Genomic DNA, 21,885 nt, shown 5'->3' on the forward strand with positions numbered 1-21,885 from the left:
CAGTAGGAGCCCCAGCGCCTGACTCTCGCGTGTGACTGGATCTTCTCTGATCCACACTTTACTTAATGAGGTGTCATGTACAGTTTATATAAAAGGTATGACCTTATTAAACCATGAGTGAAAGGGCGAAGCAATAGCTTGGGGGAAGATAAATGGCAAGACTGCATGGGGACTGCCATACACTTACAGTACAACGTCCATGGGACAGAAGACGCTCGTGACATTTGAATGAATGCAACACAAATCAACTGCTTTGATACGGGCTAAGTCACATACAAACCAGATATTAAGTTAAATTGATGAAACATTTTATGCAGCGATTCATTTACTTCAAATTTTATTTATCAAAACAATTATCAAGCAGCCACATTCTCAGCTGTTTTCAATTTTAATTATACAAACAACAACAAAAGCGGAGTTCCACCTTGAAGAAAGAAAGAAAAACCCTGGAAATCATTTTTAAAGAGGGACAGGATCTAGCAAAGCACACCGCAAAAAGGTATATGGCATGCAGCCAATATCTGAGCTACAGTGTTATTGCCAATACCTACAGAGGCTAAAAGCCTATTTCCCTAAGAGCTGGGCTGCTCTTTAAATCAAGTGTCTTTCCTGAGGACTGCACCACGCTTTGCCAAGCCTATTCTATTGGTTTGGTTTTTTCCTTTAACTTGATTTCTGACAGCCAATTCAATTAGGCTGGAAATGTGTGGGTGTAAAAAAAAAAGAATGAAAAAAAAAGGCAACATGACAAACTCAGAAGATGGATGGCAACCTTTGCTTCACCATTAAAAATCGCAATTGTGTCGTATCGAAGCTCAATCCATCGGAGTAGTATTAGCAGCAGCCGTAGCAAAATAAACAGCAGCTTTTACCCCAGCGCCAGACACAGCTTATTATCGCCTGGAATTCTGTTTGCTGTTCCTGTCGATGATACGCATGCCTCATAGGTTTCCATTTTGAGCTGTGAGTGAATAGATTAAATGGCGTTTGATACGTCCACCATTTTAAATTCAGTGTTCATGTGAGGACAGAAAAAAAAGAAGAAAAAAAAGATTTTAATTGTATTTTATTGGAAAGGCAGAAAGAGAATGCTTTTGCAAATATACTCAGTTGCGTGTCACACCTGCACGCACCTAATCAGGCATTATCTGTTACAGTGCTGCATGTCTTCGGGAAGGTCAGGCACAGTGACTCATCGAGGCTACAGGCAATCTGACCTTAATGGTTGGTCAGCGGGGACACTACAGTTTGGATGAGCCCCCGTCTGAACCGCGGGACGCCGGGGAGGAGGAGCTGACCTCCTGGTAGATGAAGGCGTAGAGGCTGACATCAGGCCTCCGGCCGAAGCAGTCCTTACACACAGAGCTGTAGTACCGCCCCAGGAGATCATGAACGTCCCCTATGACAGAAGCCAGGAGAACAAATTGGTCAGCTGGACATTCAACAGGGCAGTGTCATGGCAAGAGCATTGAGTGTGGAGAAGACCTCTTCCATGAGAAGCTGTTCAAGTCGAGTTATGTCGTCCGGTTAAAGACCATACCTACGCCATTGTCTATACACACACCTTTGACCACATATCGCACACAAACATAGATGGTTTTTTTTCGGTAAGGGCTTAATTTTTAGACTTTGTATGTTCAGTAATGTTGTAATAGCAGACACAAAGTTGGCCAAATGTAGCCCTGTCTTTTCAAATCAATCTACTCCTTGAAATGCATGGGGATACAAGGCTAGCCGGATATCAAAAACTCATTTTCAAAAACCCACTGACATGGATTTAATCTACCCGTGTTCAGACACTATTACTGGGAAATAGCAATGCCAGGGCCCTAACCTACCGGCAGTAGGGATTCCCAGGAAAAATCAAATGGCTTGATATGGAATTAACAGCTGTAACTAAATCTTCTCTTTCGCCCATGCTCTTTTCCAGAATACAGTCCCCAGGCAAAATGGCTGGGGATGATTTTATTGTAAAAAACTCTGAAGATTTTGAAACAGATAAAATCTGCCCTCAAATTGACTGATGCGTCTACCTACACCCCTATCTGTAAAAACACATCATTTCCACCATCAGAGACGGAATATTCACTGAAAGGGCGGCCAAAGGACTTTCCACTGTTAATGACTTATATATTTATATAAAGAAAAGCTTGACCTACCCCAATCACATTACTTTCGTCATCTTCAAATTAGACATTACGTCAGGGAGAATATCCCACAAATTTAAAATATACCAGAGAGTAACGCTTTCAATAAGCTCCTACATCTTCCCCCTGACTCTAAGCAAATGATCCCTTGTTTTGTTTCTCTTTTTATTACTCCTGTCCTGTATCTACCAACCGTTTGAAAGAAGCATGGGTTTCTGAACTAGGAATGGAGATGAGTGATGAAGTCTGGAAGGAGGGTTTGTTAAGAATACATACATGTTCCATTAATGCCAGGTACCAACTAATACAATATAAAGTTATGCACAGAATGCACTATTCCAAGACAAAGTTACAGAATCTATCCTATAACTTATCCGTGATGGATGCAAAATAGAAGAGGGCACTTTAACAAATCTTTTTTGTCTCTTTTTTGTCTTTTACATGATTTCTGGTCTAAGATATTTGAATGGTTTTCTAGTCTATAAAAAAGATACCATTATTGACCCTCAATTTGCTTTATTTGGATGTTCGGAGAATACCATAAGATAATACCATAAGATATACGGATATACATTACGAAGAACAAAAGGCTTTGATGCTTCGTTGACCAGGGTCCCCCAGGGGTCTATACTTGATCCCCTTCTTTTCTACCCTCTGTCTAAACCTATATTTTGCTGAAAATAGCCCATAAGGCGAAGCTTAAAATGTGTCGTAAGTTAACGTGCATTGTTGTAAGCATGTCACCCATTATGAGATACCCAGAATAGGTACGCTAGGGTCTCTGCAAGTCTCTGCAAATTGATTTTCATAAAATACTGAAATAAATGGAAGCACCATTCAAACTACACCAAACAAACTATGATGCTTTAGAAAATGGACGGCAGTAATGTCAGGTTAAGTATATTGTGATTGATTCATAGTAATAATCACCATTCAAAATGTTTTTCACTCAAAAAAAAAAAGTACATACAAAATATATAAATATCGTGCAAATTCCCATACAGATTAAAGAATACTACAGGACTTCACAGGGTTGTGCATCTTATTGGTGTGTATGCAGTGAGCATTCGAGTGGAAGATGGTGTGGGGGTGAAATACAAAGCCCTGGTTAAGGTAAGGGGATAAGGATAAACATGTGAGGTCTAAAAGGTAGCTCTCCACCAAACAGACTACTACAGATTCCTACAGACTGGCACTGCCAGTCTGACAGTCCAATGAAGTCGAGAGATCAGTTGGTTGGAAGGTGTGAAAAAGGTTTCTGAATGCACCTGAGAGCCGACACCGACAGACGGCTACTATGGTGCTAAAAATAGCCTATGGCGCGATGTCTTTTTCAACATCCGACGGTCAACGCTTCCCTACAACTTGTGACCCGACACAGTGTACCCACCGCCCATACAACAGCAGATTTTGGTCAACGCTTTCCAACACTCCACCGCACCGACAAGCTACCTTAACTCATTGAGTGCCATTCACGTGTTTCACCGCTATGGTGCAACGTGCCAATCACGTGTTTCACATGTTTTTGAAAAAAAATAATAAAATAAATTAAATTTAAAAAAAAATTGTTCAGAACCCAAGATATCATTATCTGATTTGCAGCTCCATCCACTCCTTGTTTACTTATAACTGAAAAATGCTGTATCTCGCTTCCAAAGCACTTTTTTTTTACTTAAAAAAATAAATAAAAATCGCACTGGCCAGAAATAGCCAGAAATAATTCTGGCACTCAGTGAGTTAAGAGCCTGCAACATTTCTTTGCATCAGACAGAGTGTATATATATGAATGTAAATGTTAGAATGGCCAGAATTTACAATCAAAGTGTTATCAGGAACATTTTAGAGAGAAGCTCAGAGAATTCCTTGCTCATGAGTAGGAAGGTGATGAACTGAGCTAGCAAAACATCACGTATCAGAACCAGCAAGATAGGAAACCATAATTATGTAATAAGGAAAAAAATAATCACATCCATCCAATTTGTAAGTGAAAAACAAAAAAAACTAAAACACAAAACAGCACAACTCACAGGAGCTGGCAGAGGGACTGCTTGACTTACCGACACTGATGTACCTCTGGGTGAGGAACGAGTGCAACTTGTGGACGTCTGTCATGAGGTCGCTGTCACCAAAGGTGAAATAGGCCACATCTCGTCCTGCCTCAGCAGCTGCTAGCATCTGGAGCAGAGCTGTGGGGACAGAAGCCCTATGCGTGTTAAAACAACGGCACTCCGGGGATTTGACACAAAAACACTGTCTCCGTAGACTGTGAGGGGTCCAATGAATCATGGGAATCATGACAACATACTGTATCTACTACTATACATAAACCTATACAGATTCAACTGAATATTTGTTATTTATTCATTATTCAATTATATCTTCCCTATTCTGGGGATATCGTAATAGGCAAAATGTGTAGTGCTGCAACGGTTTGTGAGCTTGTAGAGCTTTTAGAAAAAGACCCCTGGGAGACTCCTGTCAACAAAGTATATACCGTATTTTCCGCACTATAAGGTGCACCGTCAGTGCGCCTTATAGTGCGGATGCGCCTTATAATCCGATGCGCCTTATATATGTATCAATATTGGTTCCCTTGGTTTCCGCACTATAAGCCGCACCGTCAGTGCGCCTTATAGTGCGGATGCGCCTTATAATGCGGTGCGCCCTATATATGAAAATAATACATTTATTGAAGGTGCGCCTTATACTCAGATGCACCTTATAGTGCGGAAAATACGGTACTGTAGGGTTGAAGTGGATAACAGCACAAGGACCACTTTGGAAATAAGTCCCTGACTTTACTGTGCTTTATCCTTGATAATCTTTCTAGTAACACTTCATTCATGCGCTTCAAATTCAACCCCAAGAGTGGGCCAATTTTTACACTCACAGGGGCCATTTTTACACTCTCAAATGTAAATCAACCCTCTGGATTTTATGCACAAGGATAGCCAAAGTCATTCCTTCATTATTTGAATATTCTACATAAAAAAATGCAATATTTTTCTATTCTAAATTATACACTGCAATCATCAGTTGCCCCTGATAAATTACGTTAAGGTTCGTCGTTTACGACATAAGGTTTGTCGTTTGTTTTATGTGCTTGCATGCGTGTGTTTTTATGCTTCATGTGTTGCATGCGTTTGTTGTTATGCTTTTATGTGTTGTGGTTTTATGGTATGCCCTGCGAGCGAAAGACAATTTCCCACTTTGTGTGAACCCACCACTCAAGGTGGCTTGTGGGGGTCTTTAGGGTCGCATACAGTATAGCCCGTGTTAACATTAGATGGGAGTGAAACCAGTCTCAGTGGCCCCGTTAAAGGTAAATAATCCAGGGGATTGGTCTCTCTCACCCCCACTGAGAACACTGGATCAGCGACAGAATTAGAAAGGAAGGCCGGGGTCTGGCCCCGGAGACTTCTGAATATTTAAAGAGGTTGGATATAAGTCTGCTGATTAATGAGGGCTGCCTGGGACAAAGGCACTTTAACGAGCAATGCTGAACAAACATCTGCACGTGAGGGGCGAAGCTTGATAGTTCCACACTTGTAGAACTATCACTTCTAAACACTTGCAGCTCGTCTTATAATTACCTTGCAACACCTGTAATAGTCAAATCTACAAATTCACGTGTCATGATGCAACATGTTGTGAGCTTGCACTACATAAAGTATGCAATAAGTAGTTAACCAAACGTATCGATTTATTCAAATATAAAAAAGAAATATACACATATATATATACAGTATACATATATACGTGTACAGTATATCGGGGGAGGTTACGCTTCTCGATTATTGGATTAATTGAAAAGGTAGTAATCAATAGTTGCAGCCCTAATCACCTTTCTTCAAGGATTATTCCACAGTTAATAGGAATAGGTGGCCATTTAGAGTCCCAGCAGGTAAATAGAGGGGAACATCATCTGCATTAAATGCCCATTCCCCACAGGCACGTCATTAAGGAGACAGTGGGTAAACTCTGCCAGTGGAGAGCTGTTACTTTGCCACTAATTAACCAACATGCATAGATGTGTGCAGAAGAGTCTGCAAATAGTCTGGCTCCTGGGCAGGTGGAAAGTGACAACGACGTATAGGGAAGGAGGCGAAGGGAAAAACTCGCTCCAGAAATGCGAGCTGCTGCTCTGAACGGCTATAGCGCAAAAATCCCTCCTGAACAAACCCTGCTCGCTGACAGTGACACAGGGCTCCGACAGAGCCCGCCGGAACAGATTGATGGGCCAGGGCAGGCGATCAATTTCGCTATTAATGAAAAATATAAACTTTGTCAGTTGATCAATAAGAGGAAGGCAGACGAATAGGCCTTAAGTAAATGAACGCATTCCGCGGAAGACTAATGGTCGGCCACACTGATCGGTCGGAGGTGGAGCGTGAGATTCATCCAGCATCCGTGTTCCACTCAGCCTATACAGTCAGTGCCAGGGCAGAGCGTGACTGAATTGTGCTTTTGATAGAAGCCGGTGCCTTTCCTTCGAGCTTACCTTTAAGTCGAGTGTCTCCCCCGAACACACCACAGCCCCAGTTCCCTGTGGCCACCGCTGAGAGATTCTCTCTTCTTTCCCCGGGGCGAGCAAAGCCACAGAAGGCCTGCAAAAAAAAGAACATTTTCATCAATAAAAATAAAAAGACAAGAGGAGCTCTTTAGAAGACATAATCCATAACACAAGCTCACCCTATTTTAAACTTTGTTGCACCTCAAATATGCATAAACGCGTCCCAATGAGACACATGTGAGCTTGTAGATCTGCCATTTTTTTAAACGTTCAAGTGCCTATAATGACACTTCTGCTGTCCCAAAATAGGGACACCAGGTAGAAAATGGTCAAGTGACATTATGTCGGGTCACCAGCTACACACAGCAGAACAGTGTACCAGTAAGTAGAGAAGTGATGATATGTCATGTCCTGGGAAGCATGTTTCAGGTTTGCCTCAGGTGTTGGGATCGCTGTACTGTTTGATACATTTCAACCCCATATTCACACTGAACACAACCCACGCAACTCCATTTGCCTGCAGGCAAACACTTGCCACATGATTAAACACAGGCACACATAAAAGGTTTTAGATACCCGGTTGGCCTGGCAAAGCATACATTTTTTAACATTACTGTATATTGTTGGGCAGCTTCACACATTGTGAGTAGATTTCAATGGAACTGGTGTTATAATTGTGGGTTTCACATATTTATAATAGTCCACTATTACTTTCAACCTGGCGTCGCTCATTTGGGCATGCAACTCATGAAAGGCGGAAAATTGTTAAAACAACGCATGACAAATTGTCAAAAAATAGCTCACATTGCCTACAGTATCTATCTACAAGCTCACAACTCTGAAATGAAATGAAATAGGGCTTGAAGGGGGATGAAACCCTCGGCTGATTTTGTAGTTTGTTTTCCAGTTCAGGTTAAAAACTATAGCAGATTAATTGCAGGCTAGTAAGCAACGCAGCTACAGCTAATCAAATGAATAGTGGTTGTGTTAGATTTAGGTGTGCCAAGCCCCATGGGTATGCCAATGTGCAAGCTTAAACAGTAGTCAGAGTGCTTAAGTCCTAACATCAAACCCACATCCCCTGGGTCGCGGGAGTGTTTTTCCCATTCAAAATCACAGACCATTTTTAAATCACATCATATAAGAACCTAAAAAAATGAATAAAATAGAAAGTCAGGTGATTCTGTCAGGTAGGTGAATCTATGTTGTTTATAAATATTTAGTTGAATTTGATACCGTCTGTAGGACCTATTTGGAGAAAAATGGAATTCATTCTGCAGCAGTACAGGGAAGTAACGTTGGAAACCACACTAGGAAATCACGTGATTCACTGTCCCCACTGAGGTACGTCCCGCTCCGTCAAAAACATTCCTGACATTCCTTAGATTTTGTTACATTCGCTACCAGTGTGTGTTATTATTTAGTTAGTTTGACACAACTGTGCATTGGCATCACTCACTACTCTCCTACAGAAAGAAAAAAATCCAATGCAACACACAAAGTGACGCCAATTATGTGTGACACCAGTGATGCTGGAGGCAGATGTACCGGTAGTCATATTTAAGCCTGAAAATTGTAGTCGATTTGTAGGTAGACCTTTATTTTCTTACTTTGGATAAATGTCTACATTTTCTCAATCAGGTGATGCTTCTCCATCAGATGATGCTTCATTACCATAAGTACAATCGCCTGACACTTTATTTTATTTTATTTTTCACAGTTCTTATTCTGGATGTGATGAAACAACCATGGCCAGTAAGACAGGCATCCAGTGGACCTTTACCAAACAACTTGAAAACCTTGAGTTTGCAGATGATGTCTGTCTTCTTTCTCACCAGCAACAACATGCACACTCCAAGCTAACACTATTCTCCGAAGAGGCAACAAAGACTGGCCTAAAAATAAATGTGAAGAAGACAGAAGTGACGAGGCTAAACAACAAACAGGAACTCCCAGTCCAACTGCAGGGAGAGAACCTCAAAGAGACTGAACGCTTCACATATCTCCGGAGCACACTTGGCAATGATGGTGGATCAGACGATGACATCAAAAGCAGAATCAACAAGGCCAGACACGCTTTTACCACGCTGCGACCCATCTGGAACTCCAAGGCACTGTCCCTCCAAAATAAGATCAGAATATTCAACACCAACAACAACAACCAACCAAAACTCCATCAGCCAGGATGTGAAGAAGAGGTGGTGGGGGTATATTGGACACACCCTCCAAAAAAACAACTGAAAACATCACAATATGTTTTTTTTTTAAATAGAATGGGAAAACACTTCTGTGACCGACAGGAGGTTGGTTTTCAAGTCAGGCTTCGGTGCTCTATTGTCAGTGCAGATTGGCATACCTAAATCTAACACACCCCTTATCAATTTGATTAGCTGCAGCAAACCGTGTTGCTTACATCATGGAGTACAATAAGGTCAGCCCTATGCAGCCTGCCATGTTTTCACCCTGCAGTAGTTCAGGACAAAAACAAACCAAATCAAGCCTAGGGGTTTCATCCCCCTTCGAATGGTTAACTTTGTAGGGCATAATAATGCATGCGCAGGAACCGTTAACATGACATGTGGGCTGTACAGTTTGGTGCATGTCAATACACATCACTTAACCCATTAAGACCGGGAACGGATCTGTGTCATTTTAAGATTTCTTTGGCTATTCAAAAATAGCAGATCTACAAGCTCATCGCGCTATGAGCTTGTAGATCTGCTATTTGTGTTTTTAAATCGTTAAATCTTTGAATATATATATATACATTTTTTACTCAAATCTTTGCTTCTGGGGGTCCCTGGAACAAAATATTTTTAGATGGGGGGGTCCGCGGACAAATACATATCATTTTGAGAGGTCCTTGACATGAAGAAGTTTGAGAACCACTGATATTATAGCAAGATAAGTTTTTTCCCCCCAAAAAAACCTGTTAGGATTTAGAAGACACTTGTAGAATCCCCCAGAAGCAAAGATTTGAGTAAAACATTTTTGCTTTAAAAAAAATACAAAAATACAAGACCCCACATTCAAATATTTGCACAAAATCTTCACGATTAAAAAAAAAAATGCTAGCCAAAAGTATAAAATAATGGTTCAAGTGGTTACACAGATGCGTTCCCGGTCTGAATGGGTTAAGGACTGGAGAAATTAAACGAAGAATACATTTGATAGGGCACTCAGAAGATTAATTTTCAGCGAGGAAACGATGCAAACAGTGCAAATGAATTGTTAAGTGCCCATCCTCTTTCTGACCGGCCCATAAATTCTCCCCTTCAAAAGGGCAGATATGACAGTTAGCTAAACAATCTTCCAAACAGGATTGATCTCCATGTTGGGGCATTCCTCACGCCGCTGTCAGAGCTGTCAAACTCCTCCATGCTTTCTGAAAGGCAGACCTGACAACATAAACATCTTGATTTTCTATTACAAATATCTATCTCAGCCTGGGAGAAATTCTGTATGCCCCTGTCCAGTGATGCTCTAAATTGAAAGATTTATCATGGCGTCATTTCAATCATTCGAGGACCTGAAAATCATGAATACAGTGCACTCAATGAAACCCAAAATTAGGCGTAAAGGGCCGTCCACACCAATACAAGAATGATAACTACAAAGATTACTATAATGATAATGATCCACAATGATAAACAATGACGTTCTCTTAAGACGTAAAATGTTAAATGTGACGTGTTGAACCCTGGAAATTCAGATGGATTTTTATTGTCTGTCTGTGTTTATATCGTTCATCAAATTGCTCTGTAAGTGATATTGTTTACCACTGTCGTTGTCCTTAATAGTTGCGGGTTAGGGTTACTCATCAGCCATCTACTTGAGTTAGATAATTTGTTACTATCATTCTTACTTCGTGCCACACTACAAACTTGTAGATCTGCTATTTTTGAAAAATCCGGAAAATGTTTGCAAATCTTTGAATATACACAGTATATATATATTTTTTACTCTAATCTTTGCTTCTGAGGGTCCCTGGAACAAAATATTTTCTGATGGGGGTCCGCGGCCAAATACATATAATTTTGGGAGTCCTTGACATGAAAAAGTTCGAGCACCACTGATGTGGCAACATAAGTTTTTCAGAAAACTGTTAGGATAAAGAAGAGATCTTTAGAATTTGCCTCAGGTCTTAATGGGTTAATGGGTCGAGACTCGAGACACCGACAAGTCTGCTTATTAAGCCCAATGTGAACAGAAAATGAAACCGAGGCATATTATTATTTGCAGCACAAACCTTTCTGCTTCTCTACTGCTAAAAGAGACACGATTATACAACATCAAAGCACAACATCAAAGAACAGGGGTAGACCCTGTGCCCCCCACATTTCCACTGCCATAAATAATAGAAAGTGTTCTTATTCATGTCTACAACATATTACATATTACACTTACAGCATTGCTTGCCATTTATAGCCACTAGAATGTGTCTTGCAATAACCTGAAACTCTAGTTTTTTTTTAACCAGTCAGAAGGGGATCTCTGATGATGCCCGCACACCGTCAGGAACTTGCAAAAAAACGTTAGACCTTCATCAGGACAGACAATTGTCTGTCTCTCCTGATGAAGGTCTAACGACCGAAACGTCGAATAACGATTTTTCTGACAGTGTGCGGGTCCTTTTCTTTGATATCATCATCAAAGATCCCCTTCTGAATATATGCACTTTTTGTCTTACACACCTGTCACCAACCTTTGAGGTGTACATCGGCCTTCTTCAAAAAAAAAAATTGAGAAAAAAAGATTTGCCTCGCTTGTTGCTCGCCTTCCTTCTGATGATTAAGCTAACGAGAGAAAAAGTTCTACTGTGTATGATACAGATAGAAGATAAATTAACCTCATGAATCCCGGTGTCCCTATTCTGCCAGAGATGTCCCCTACATTCAGCAAAAATAACAGATCTACAAGCTCACAACACGTTTTTCTACTCTGTACATAGTGTTCTTATATTGTGATGATATTGAATGTTTTTGTGCCATTTCATGTTGATGAATTGAATACCTAGGACCCCAATGGAAACATGACCGCAAGGACTTTTTTTTGTGTTATCCTTTTAGACAAAGTGTTTGACTGTATTTGTGCTGTTTTTACATTTCTGTCTAATAAAATATTCAATGAATCAATTGTGAGCGTGTAGGTCGGCTATTTGGAGTAGAGGGAAGAAAGGACAGGGCCAAGTACAGAACCCTGGTCAATTAAGTACTGTGCATACCAGGGGTCTTCAACGTTTTTCAGCCCAAGGACCCCTTAGCTGAGAGAGAGAGATGAAGCAGGGACCCCCCCACTACACATTGTATAAAATTGTGTTGCAGATTAAACCTTTTCATAGATGGCTTCATAAACAATCAGTGTTGTGTGAATTCATGTTTTTTTTGTTTATTTCAGACATTTAACCACTGAAACCCTCAATACTTAGTAAACTTGACCGTTGGCTCTGTACTGTACTTGATCAGCAATTTTTTCCCTCTACACCAAAACTCTCTGCCGAAAATAACCGATCTACAAGCACACAACGCCTCGCGCGAGGCGTTGTGAGCTTGTAGATCTGCTATTTTCGGCTAATGTTCCCCTCAGAATAGGGATTCTAGGGTTGATGAACAAATCCATATCACACAAAGATTTGGCGGCCCCCCTGCAGTAACTCTGAGGACCCCCTAGGGGTCCCAGACCCACTGTTGAAGACCCCTGGTTTATACTATAGGTTTTAAGTGATTAAGAAACGTTTAAAATAAGTAAGGAAGTAAGGAAAGAAAGAAGGAAAGACCTTATTCATTTCTCTGATGATCCTGGCAGGGTGGAACTGTTCCAGAAAGTTGTGGAACCGCAGTGCATCGATGGCCACAATTTCAGTGCATTTTCTCTGCCAGTCATCCCTGAAAGAAGTGAAAGGAGAATATTTTGTTGCGCTATAAAATCATTACAAAAATATATTAGAGGATCATTTTGACTGAAGGCCACACATTACAGTACTACTTCTGAAGAGAAAACTATTCTTAAAAATATAATCATGAACCAAAAGGTATGGATTTCTCATGTAGCCATTACACACATTGAAAAACGAGTCAAACATTTAGCTTGCGCTGGAAAGTAAAAGTTATTATTGATTTCCCAACTTTCTTATTTTTTTGCCATTAAACTGTCATGGTAAAGTAAGTACCTTGGCGTTGTGTCGTCATGGCTGCCGGCCCATTTGTAGCTTTGAGCGTAGCCTGTGTATTTACTGTACTGCTGAGTGCCTGTTGATCACACAGAGGACTGGGGTCACTTGCCATTCAAAAAAGGTTAATCAATTATCCCCGTATCTAAGCATACACAATTTTAATTAAACATGACTAATCTGGGGGGCGAGCGCAGATGCAACAGAAACTAGGGGAGGGTGGAAAGACAACAGCACACAGTCAAACAAGCAGGAACGCAAATGACCTTCCCATTCAATTAGGGCTCATTAGCAGCTGTCTGTTGAGCCTCTTCATGAGGCAGCTGATTAGTACAGCTGCAGGTCCTTGGTCAGCAGGTATTAAGAGGCGCTCTCCTCCTGTGGGAGGCAGACAGTCCCCAGAGAACGCTGCCACTACTAATAATCAGCTCCACCAACTAGCATAATCACTGCCTCGTTATAGACACTGAAGTAGCAATTCTAGTACCCTGTGTGGTAACAAAAGTCATTCAACATACGTGACAGGGGACAGACAATGACTATCGACGTCATGGTTACCCTGTGAAGTAATATGGTTCCATTATCATTGCCCACGTTATGTGTAAGGGTTACTTGAAACAATCATCTCTTTACACTAGGCTTAATTCTTGAATAAATTTACAAAACCTCTGTGTGTGTGTGCGCGCGTGTGTGTGTGCGTGTGTGTGTGTGAGTGAATCAATTCAATCTTTATTTCAGACCCAAGGGAGATCCATATCACAATAAAAATAAATAAGAAATACAATAAAATACTTTGAACATACAGACACGTGCGCCAATGGTTCCAGTCTAGAGGAGAACCCCCTGACAGAACTACAAACAGGGTTAGTTATGACAGCAATGATGTCATTTACTGACTCAAATGCCCTACACATAAATCTATACATAAGATTGCGTAGCACAGCAGAGCAGGTGGGTAACCCAACTGGCTTGCACTGGAGCTTCTTGGAGCCCTCAGCAGCAGTCGCATACAGTCATTATAAGCCACTGTGTATCTCGAGAAAAGTCTGACCGACCAAAAAGCATGTGCCGAAGGGTGCAATCCTATAGTCCTCTCAAGACAGCTATTAAGAGGGAACTAATAATGTCCACCTACTTCTATGTATTCATCTGACCTTCACAAGTGGACTGCCTGGATCTTTCCAAGTCATCAAATGCAATGATCTTTCTACCCATTATAAATAGTTCCAAATTGGGAGTGGGGTGTCCATGGTCAAGGTGTTTCTGAAAGACTGATGCATAGCTCAGAATCGTTGCATTCATGTGTAAATCATATGACTGATCACAGAGTCTGATATCTATGGAGAAACACTGACTGAAAGGAGAGGAAAAGGTCAGAGAATAACGCTCATTATTGTGATGTCAAGGCAAAACTGGCCAAGAGGACATTTTCCACGTCATTGTCACGGTTTGCGTTAGAGGCCTTCACGGAGGAAAAGAGACACCCGGGAAAAAATACTGTTCAACCTGTTAGTTACCATTAGTCAGTTTTATTTTCCTGTGGTGATAAATTGGTCTATCACGTAGGCCTATGGCTCTGCAAATGGAATGTAAATGTACTAAGAAAACCTTTTGTAACAGATTCAACCGTTTTTTCGTTTTTTAAAGTACAAATTCCTTAACAAAAAACAACAACAAAAGATGTATACAACACCTTTCCTCCACCCTGAAGCAACTCGCTGGTGCACAGATCAACTTTTCCCACACCTATTTTGCTCTGCCAATCTGATCCTAGGTCAGACCCGACCCGGACCCAGTAGAACAATAATAAAACATGGACCCGAAGCGTCTCGGGTATTGTCTCAGGATTTCGGTTCGGATGGGCGTGTAAAGTCCTCTAGTCCGAGTGTCAACAAACCATGGAATGAAAACTGTTCACAACCTTGTTTCTAGCCTTTTAAAATAATAACAAAACCAAAAAAATACATGACCAACACACCACAGAAAATATAGTGTAAAGATTAACATGCATACACAAAAGGACCACCATCCACATCCCTGCATGTACAAAGTGGGATTTTGTGCCGAGTAGAGGCAACGATCTCTCCAGCCCAACACGTGCTGCTCGCCTGCGTCACGTTTCCTGGTCAGGACCGCCATCGATGAATCATCTCCTTTCCCCTTGATACTATTTATACTTTTGACCGCCCTGATGGCAGCCAGAGATGTAGCAATCAAGGGGAATTCAATTAGGCCCAGGCACTTTTGCAAATTTCACTGTGGAGGTAAGATCCATTAGGCCCCCATGCCGCACGCCAGAACGTACCACAGAGGAATATCATGATTTACCACCCGGGCACACACACACACACACAAAACAGCTGATGCTTGGACTTTTAGAATGGAGGAGCCTACAAATGGTGGGCAGGGTTTAATAAGGATGATGGAATGGAAGAGTCCATTAGCCGCGCAGGGTCTCAGGCAGGTCTTCCCGCTATAATTAATTCTGAGCCCCAGTAATATTGTTAAGTGGCGTAAGTGGAGTGGAGAGATGGAGAGAGAGAGAGAGAGAGAGAGAGAGAGGACCGACAAGAGCTCTGAAGGTGACTCCTTCTAAAGCCTGACTTATACTTGGCTGCGTGTCGGTGTCGCTCACCGGAAATAGCAGATCTGCAAGCTTAAGCTTGTGAGCTTGTAGGTTTGCTATTTTCAGTGTTCGACACCGACACGCAACAAAGCATAAATCAGAAGTGAGATGGGCAATGGTGCCCGTTTATAAATAACCCATTGTTTGCAATATCCAACGTTATTAGTACTGTGGTAACGGGTACCGCACAGGGTACTCTAGTTAGTACAGCGAGTACTCTGACAACAGGTACAACGGGGGTTGCAAAAACACGTGGGGCATACATTCCCAACTTGCATCGTTCCCGACTTGCGTGCAGTGGCGGCCTTTGCTATGTTTCACCCGTTTCAATTGAAACAGGCCCCCAACCTCAAGTGAATCATGTGAGTGAGTTGTTTTAGCAGTCTGTCCATGGTGGAAGTGCAAATAGCCTAATTAATTTAGTAAAAATGCATCATTATGACTTCAGTCCACAAATTATTTTTTAATAAAAAAAACAAAAAAAACGTTTCCCTTTTTTTTTTTCGGGGGGGGTGCATATGGGGGCCCCATATGAGCTCTTGAAACGGGCCCCCAGATCATTAAAGGAGAGATCCGGACATTTTAAGTGTTATCTTTGATGTGTCGCTAATCACTCACCATCATTGAAAGGGACGTTGAGTTATTCCAGATAGTCCCGTGTCGTTCAGTCTGTCGACCCTCTCCGTTGGCATAATGGGAGCCCGTGTAAGAGTGAAAATCGTCTATTATAATCGATACAAAGTAATTTTTTTCTCTACTACTGCTCATCGTGGACTCTCATGATACTCAAACGTGCACTGAATGTCGCGAGCGAGCTTCCGTTTGTGCAGAACTTGATGACGCTGGTTGCTTTCTTCCACAGAACCTGGCGTCTGTGGAAGAAATAAGCAACCAGCATCATGTCGTTCTGCACGAACGATAGCTTGCTCGCGACATTCAGTGCACGTTTGAGTATCATGACACTCCACGATGAGCAGTAGTAGAGAAAATACTAACTTTGCATCGGTAATATCCCTTATTTATCACATAATGTGACTATTATGGGCTTTTTGAGTAATGGGGTACTACTGGCGAGAGTGCCGATAAACAGGGGCGGGCTGGGACCAAAATTCAGCCCTGGCCCCCCAGAGTGATTGAGGAAATTTTGTGGCCCTCACCATCTACAAAGTTGCCCACCCCTGGCTTAGGTAGAGCGGCGGCTCTGGAAACGGAAGGTTCCCAGTTGGATCCCCGGCTCCCCGTGAGCTACTGTCGAAGTGTCCTTGAGCAAGACACTGAACGCCTCCCGATGAGCAAGTTGGTGGCTTGCATGGTTTTGGTTTGCTCTGCTGTCGGTGTGTAAATGTGTGCGTGAACGGGTGACTGTAATGTACATTGTAAAGCTCTTCGGATAAAGGCGCTATATAAATGCACCATGTACCAGAATTCCTGAATTTGTACTTACCGTCCCTGTCCCCATCAATCAAACCCACCCTATACAGCCTAGATGGCGTCCGATATATTTTATTATATTTAAGATTTTAAATTGAATTAATCTTGTATGCAGTTCTGTTGAATTTTCTTTTCCAATTAATTCAGAGAATTTTTAAACAACCTTCTTCAGTAAATGAAACCTTCCAAGTCGCCATGACAGTTTAAACAAGAACACACTGGAATCCGAGGGAGTGACATCATTCTGTACATGATTGATGTCATCTATAGACTGGCCTCCAAGTACTCTGATAATGGTTACTGCACAAAGTAACAATGGGTACTGCACTAGTCTTCTCTATCTAGAGATCCAGATATCTCAAGTGTTGTCTGTCTATCCGTTTGTTAGTTTGTCTGTATGTGTCCTATCTCTAAATATGGAGATCACCAAACATTCCCTAGTTGGTGTGTCATAGACGACTGATGTAAATAGACTCATTCCATGTAGGACACAGGAATTGCAGAGGCAAATTCAATACACCTCTGCAAAAAAATGCATTCAGACATGACCTCCTTATCAAGGGCTAAGTGGAACTATCTTAGGGGAGAAGCCACATTCTTTGCAGTTACTCAGCCATAATACTCTTTGTAGTATTGATTTAAACAGTCTGGGCCCGGGTCAGCTAGCCTGGCCTTACCCACTCTCGGCTTCATTACACAGTGGGTCAGCTAAGAACAAGATCTAAAGGAATTAAAATAAACAAAGCCAAAAACCATTTATGGCAAAACGACAAGTGCAACGACAAGTGAATTCTGATTAGTTAAATTAGCTCATTTATATTCCCATTCGTAAGCCAGGATGGGTATTACACAGTTTGACTTGACGAGTCTCCACTGAGTTTCCATTGGCATTCAGAACTACAACAGGTCTGCACAGATAAAAAATAAAACAATTCCAGTTCTGAAACAGACAACCACTATCAACCCCCTGGGGGTTCCTTCCTGCGGTCTAGCTATAGCTACTGTTTAACCCAAGGTATTTCCCACCGTGTTTGTTGTGACTACTACTGTATATACTTGAGTACAGCGAGTAGTAATTACTCAACAGAAGAGCCCCGCAATCAACAGAGGCCAAGTTGACTGACGGGGCTCTCTTACTTGTATTCAATCAGAAGGCAGGATGGGGTAGAGGGCAGCAGGAACAGATACAGCACAAAGGGGTGATTGCTACAAGCATGCTTCCGCCTCCATGCTGTGCCGGGACAGGACAGGGGTAAATTGGCAGGGTCTGCCATGTACAGGCTACCTGCTGCGTTTTCGACTGGAAGCAAACATCTAGTTTTCCTTCTGTCAGATTATAGTTGAAATACTAAGAGGAGAGAACTAGGGATGCAAATTATCGATTAATTCATTAATTGATAGTTGATAACCTTATCGATCGATTAATTCATTAGTCCAGGGGTCTTCAACCTTTTCAGGCCAGGGACCCCCAAACTGATGGGGAGATGGAGCAGGGACCCCCTAACTCGTAGGGTAGGGGGGGCTACCATATATATATTGTATATTTATGTACAATTGTGTTTTATATTGCCTGCTCCTACGCACCTGCCCCAGTGTACAAAATAAAGATTCTCTACAAAATATGTATAAACATACTATGTTATTGTGCATTGTGCCTCCATGTATCTGTTTGCTATGGATTCATGTTATGTTTAAAGACAATTTGACATTTAGTTTTTTTTCAAACTAAAATATTGTTTAATCAAACAACAATTTCGCGGACCACCTGCAGTACCTCCACGGACCTCCTAGGGGTCGCGGACCCCCTGTTGAAGACCTCTGCATTAATCGATAAGCAGCGTTTTTTTGGACCAAAAGGAGAATTCTTGTCCGAAAACCGAAAATGAGTGCAGAAACATAATTGCCTCGATGTACTGTATATATAACATTAACGAGCGTCAACGAGCATCAGCTGGACACAGACACACACACACACACCTCCCCTCTGCAGTGCTCTATGGAGTCTGTCTCATTTCTCTCCAAAAGCCCTTGAATATGATGGAATATGATTAAGGCTTACTGTGATTATATGGTAAGCTCACATTTGATATCACACACATCATACCTGTAACTTTCACAAGCCCCCCCCCCCCCCAAACAGTTCCAGGGGGTCTACTACAGCTAAATGATTGATAGTTAGAAACCAAATGGACCCTCTGCAACTCAGAGTTAAATGAATGCAGGGGATTTTACAGTGTAGATTGGGGTCCCAGAAATAAAACAAATCATGTCAAATGGGGGTCCATGGGCCTATAGCATATCAAACTGGGGGTTCCTTGAAATTGAAAGGTGTACAATAGGTAGGGTTGGGATCCTTCAGGATTTTAACGATTCCGGTTCCTTAATAATTCCTTCTTAACTCATTCACTGCCACTGACGTAATAAACGTAATTATTCCCGTTTACCAATGCTGCCACTGACGTAAAAAACTTTTACGTCAGTATCAAGGAGATATATCAAGGAGATATGATTTTTCGAAGATCTAGACTCCCATCCACTTCCTTGCTAACTTAAAACTTAAAAATTCTGTATCTCGGCTCCTGAGTACTTTTTTTTTTTCAATGAAAAATCTCTGGCAGTGGGCAAACGCGGCCAGCAATAATTCAGGCAGTGAATGAGTTAACGATCCGATTCCTGAACGGTTCCCTTTAACGATTGCTACAAAGGGTTCCAAATGGACCCTGACAGGTCTGTAACTCTGAGAGTGTACAAATGGAACCAAACAGACCTCTACACTACAGGTCTGTTTGGTTCCATTTGTACACTCTCAGTCATGGTGGTCCTTGAAATTCAAAAGTTTGAGAACGACCGGTATTGTAATTGCATAGCAGACGCGAAGTGTGATGAAAAAGGTTCCGGAAACGGTTCCAAATGAGATGGAACCGGTTCTGCAGTGTTGGATCCGGTTCCGCCTGGTTCCGGATCCCAAACCTAACAGCAGGTGATTCAAAGTGCTGACCTGTGATGATGAGGCACTCGTTTTGGGCCAGGGCTTCGGTGAAGAGGCGGGACACAATGAGCTCCGGGTTGATCAGGAAACGGATCTCCTCCTGGACCAGCCCGGAGGCCGTCACGCCCCCTCCCACAAACTTGTTAGCGAAATCCACCTGCACATGATCAAAACCAACGGTCAACTAGGGCTGTCACGATAAGAAATTTTAAGTTGACATACAAAAAATTGCGATTAACGATTTAATTGCGTTTTTGGCATTGCACATTGGAACATACGAATAAAAAAAACATTTTTGTTTAGCCTTTTAGGCTTCATAATCAAAAATTGCACAGGGCAGATATGACAAATTACTTAAATATAAAAAGAAATTACTGACATATTCCATAATTTTATACTTTCAAAAAGTGTAAAAATAGCAGAAATGGCTGATCTACAAGCTTACTTAATTTTGACAGGCCTAGATGATACTAAACCACATGAAACCCTAGCTAGCTTATCGTTACCGGGCATGTCATAATAGGTGATTGTTCTGCAAAAATAGTAGCTCTTATAGATGAGGTGCGGCAACGTGTTGCATTGCACATTAAATGAACACATTGTGAGCTTGTAGATCGGCTATTTTCAGCGAAAAGATTTGGTGTAGAGGGGAAAAAAAGGAGGGGACCTGGGGTATCCCAGTCAATGATGCATGGTTTAAGTTGTTAAACAAATTGAAGTGTGGACAAATAAAGTACTTAAAACAATACTTCATGACAGCTAAACGTACAAATATTGTACAGCATTAAAGTACACATGAATGTGTCGGAAGAGCATGTCCAATTTGACAATGTGAATTTACAGGGATAAAATAACAAATATGCTTACTACTAGTCTTTTTAGCTGCATAACATGATTTAGTAAGCAAGCCTTGAAAACAAGTGAAACCGTAATAAAGTGAACTACTTCTGTGCTTTACATGGGTAATATTATATGTGTGCTAATGTCAGAGATAGAGTACACCACAGTGCAGATGAGCTCCCACAGTGCATTTGTCAAACTCAATGTATTGAGTGCCAAATTTGGACACAAGAGGAAACACACCATGATGGGGTCGAACCCTTTCCTCTGCGTTTCTGACAGAAAGGGACAGAGAGAGGCCTTTACGTGCTGCTGTGACTCAGACGTCTGACGTCTAGATTCGGTGCATGCCCCACGACCCCCCCAATTTACTTATTTTAGCCTGTTTGGCATTCAAAAGAAAACCTGCATGCAAGACATGTAAACAGATCGTTCTGTTACGAAAGCAGCAAAGTGGAACGTATACGATCTCCATTTCTGGGGACTGTCAGTCGTGGATCAGTGACCTACGGACGGTGTGGTGGTGGTGGTGGGGGCCACATCACCGCCGCACAAGGAATTGGAGGGAGTGCCACAGAGCGGTGGCAAGTCCACCGGCAGATCTCTCTGAACTGGTCACTCAAAACCGGCGACAGGCGGCCACCCTCCTAAGTCTGCTTTGACAGGCTGTCAGCTCCCTCCCCCCCACCCCACCAGTGTGTCCATCAATCGTGGGTGGCGGGGGGGAGCCCCCCGGAGCAGGTCATGTGTGCACATCAGCTGTCAGTTTGTGGCAACCGCAGGCGGACAAAAAGTGAAAGGGAGATGGGGCCGTTGTGACAGTGTAACGGCAGCGCGGCCGACAACGAGAGCAGCGGAGGCTCAGAGGCCGTGACCCCAGGTCCCGGCAGGGACTCCCACAGACACGACACCCGTTTCCCTCAAAGGCACTTTCAGTAAGCAGCAGTAAGCATTCTGGGTGAAAAGTCTACAGCAGGGGGGGAACAAGTAGGTTACTAGCATCTTGATTCTTTCATACTGAGAGAAGTTCTGAGTGTAAACTGTAAAACCCTGCGTTTTAAAGGTAGGGCAATAGATAAGGGACCACTTCCCATAGCCCAAGGGGACGGTCGGCTGAGTCTGTGATTGGCTGAGACATAACCGGCCTCTGTTTTAGTCAGAAACTTCATA

General features: G+C 42.2%; 1 protein-coding gene across 2 annotated transcripts in view; it reads right to left on the reverse strand.

The window, feature by feature from the left end:
• Positions 1-320: 320 nt before the first annotated feature.
• Positions 321-21,885, reverse strand: part of LOC308104069 (poly(ADP-ribose) glycohydrolase) — a 39,767-nt gene continuing 18,202 nt past the window's right edge. For both annotated transcript variants that reach the window (XM_080454344.1, XM_080454345.1), the window contains exons 13-18: positions 19,885-20,032; positions 12,830-12,908; positions 12,437-12,545; positions 6,649-6,754; positions 4,205-4,333; positions 321-1,399 (exon numbers count right to left, since the gene is read on the reverse strand). In XM_080454344.1, coding sequence (XP_080310470.1) covers positions 1,242-1,399; positions 4,205-4,333; positions 6,649-6,754; positions 12,437-12,545; positions 12,830-12,908; positions 19,885-20,032 — 729 coding nt within the window. In that variant the 3' untranslated portion in view covers positions 321-1,241. The remainder of the gene's footprint in view (positions 1,400-4,204; positions 4,334-6,648; positions 6,755-12,436; positions 12,546-12,829; positions 12,909-19,884; positions 20,033-21,885) is intronic.

The sequence above is a fragment of the Gymnoscopelus braueri genome (genome assembly GCF_963280865.1).
Source record: "Gymnoscopelus braueri genome assembly, chromosome: 17".
Classification (NCBI taxonomy): Eukaryota; Metazoa; Chordata; class Actinopteri; order Myctophiformes; family Myctophidae; genus Gymnoscopelus; species Gymnoscopelus braueri.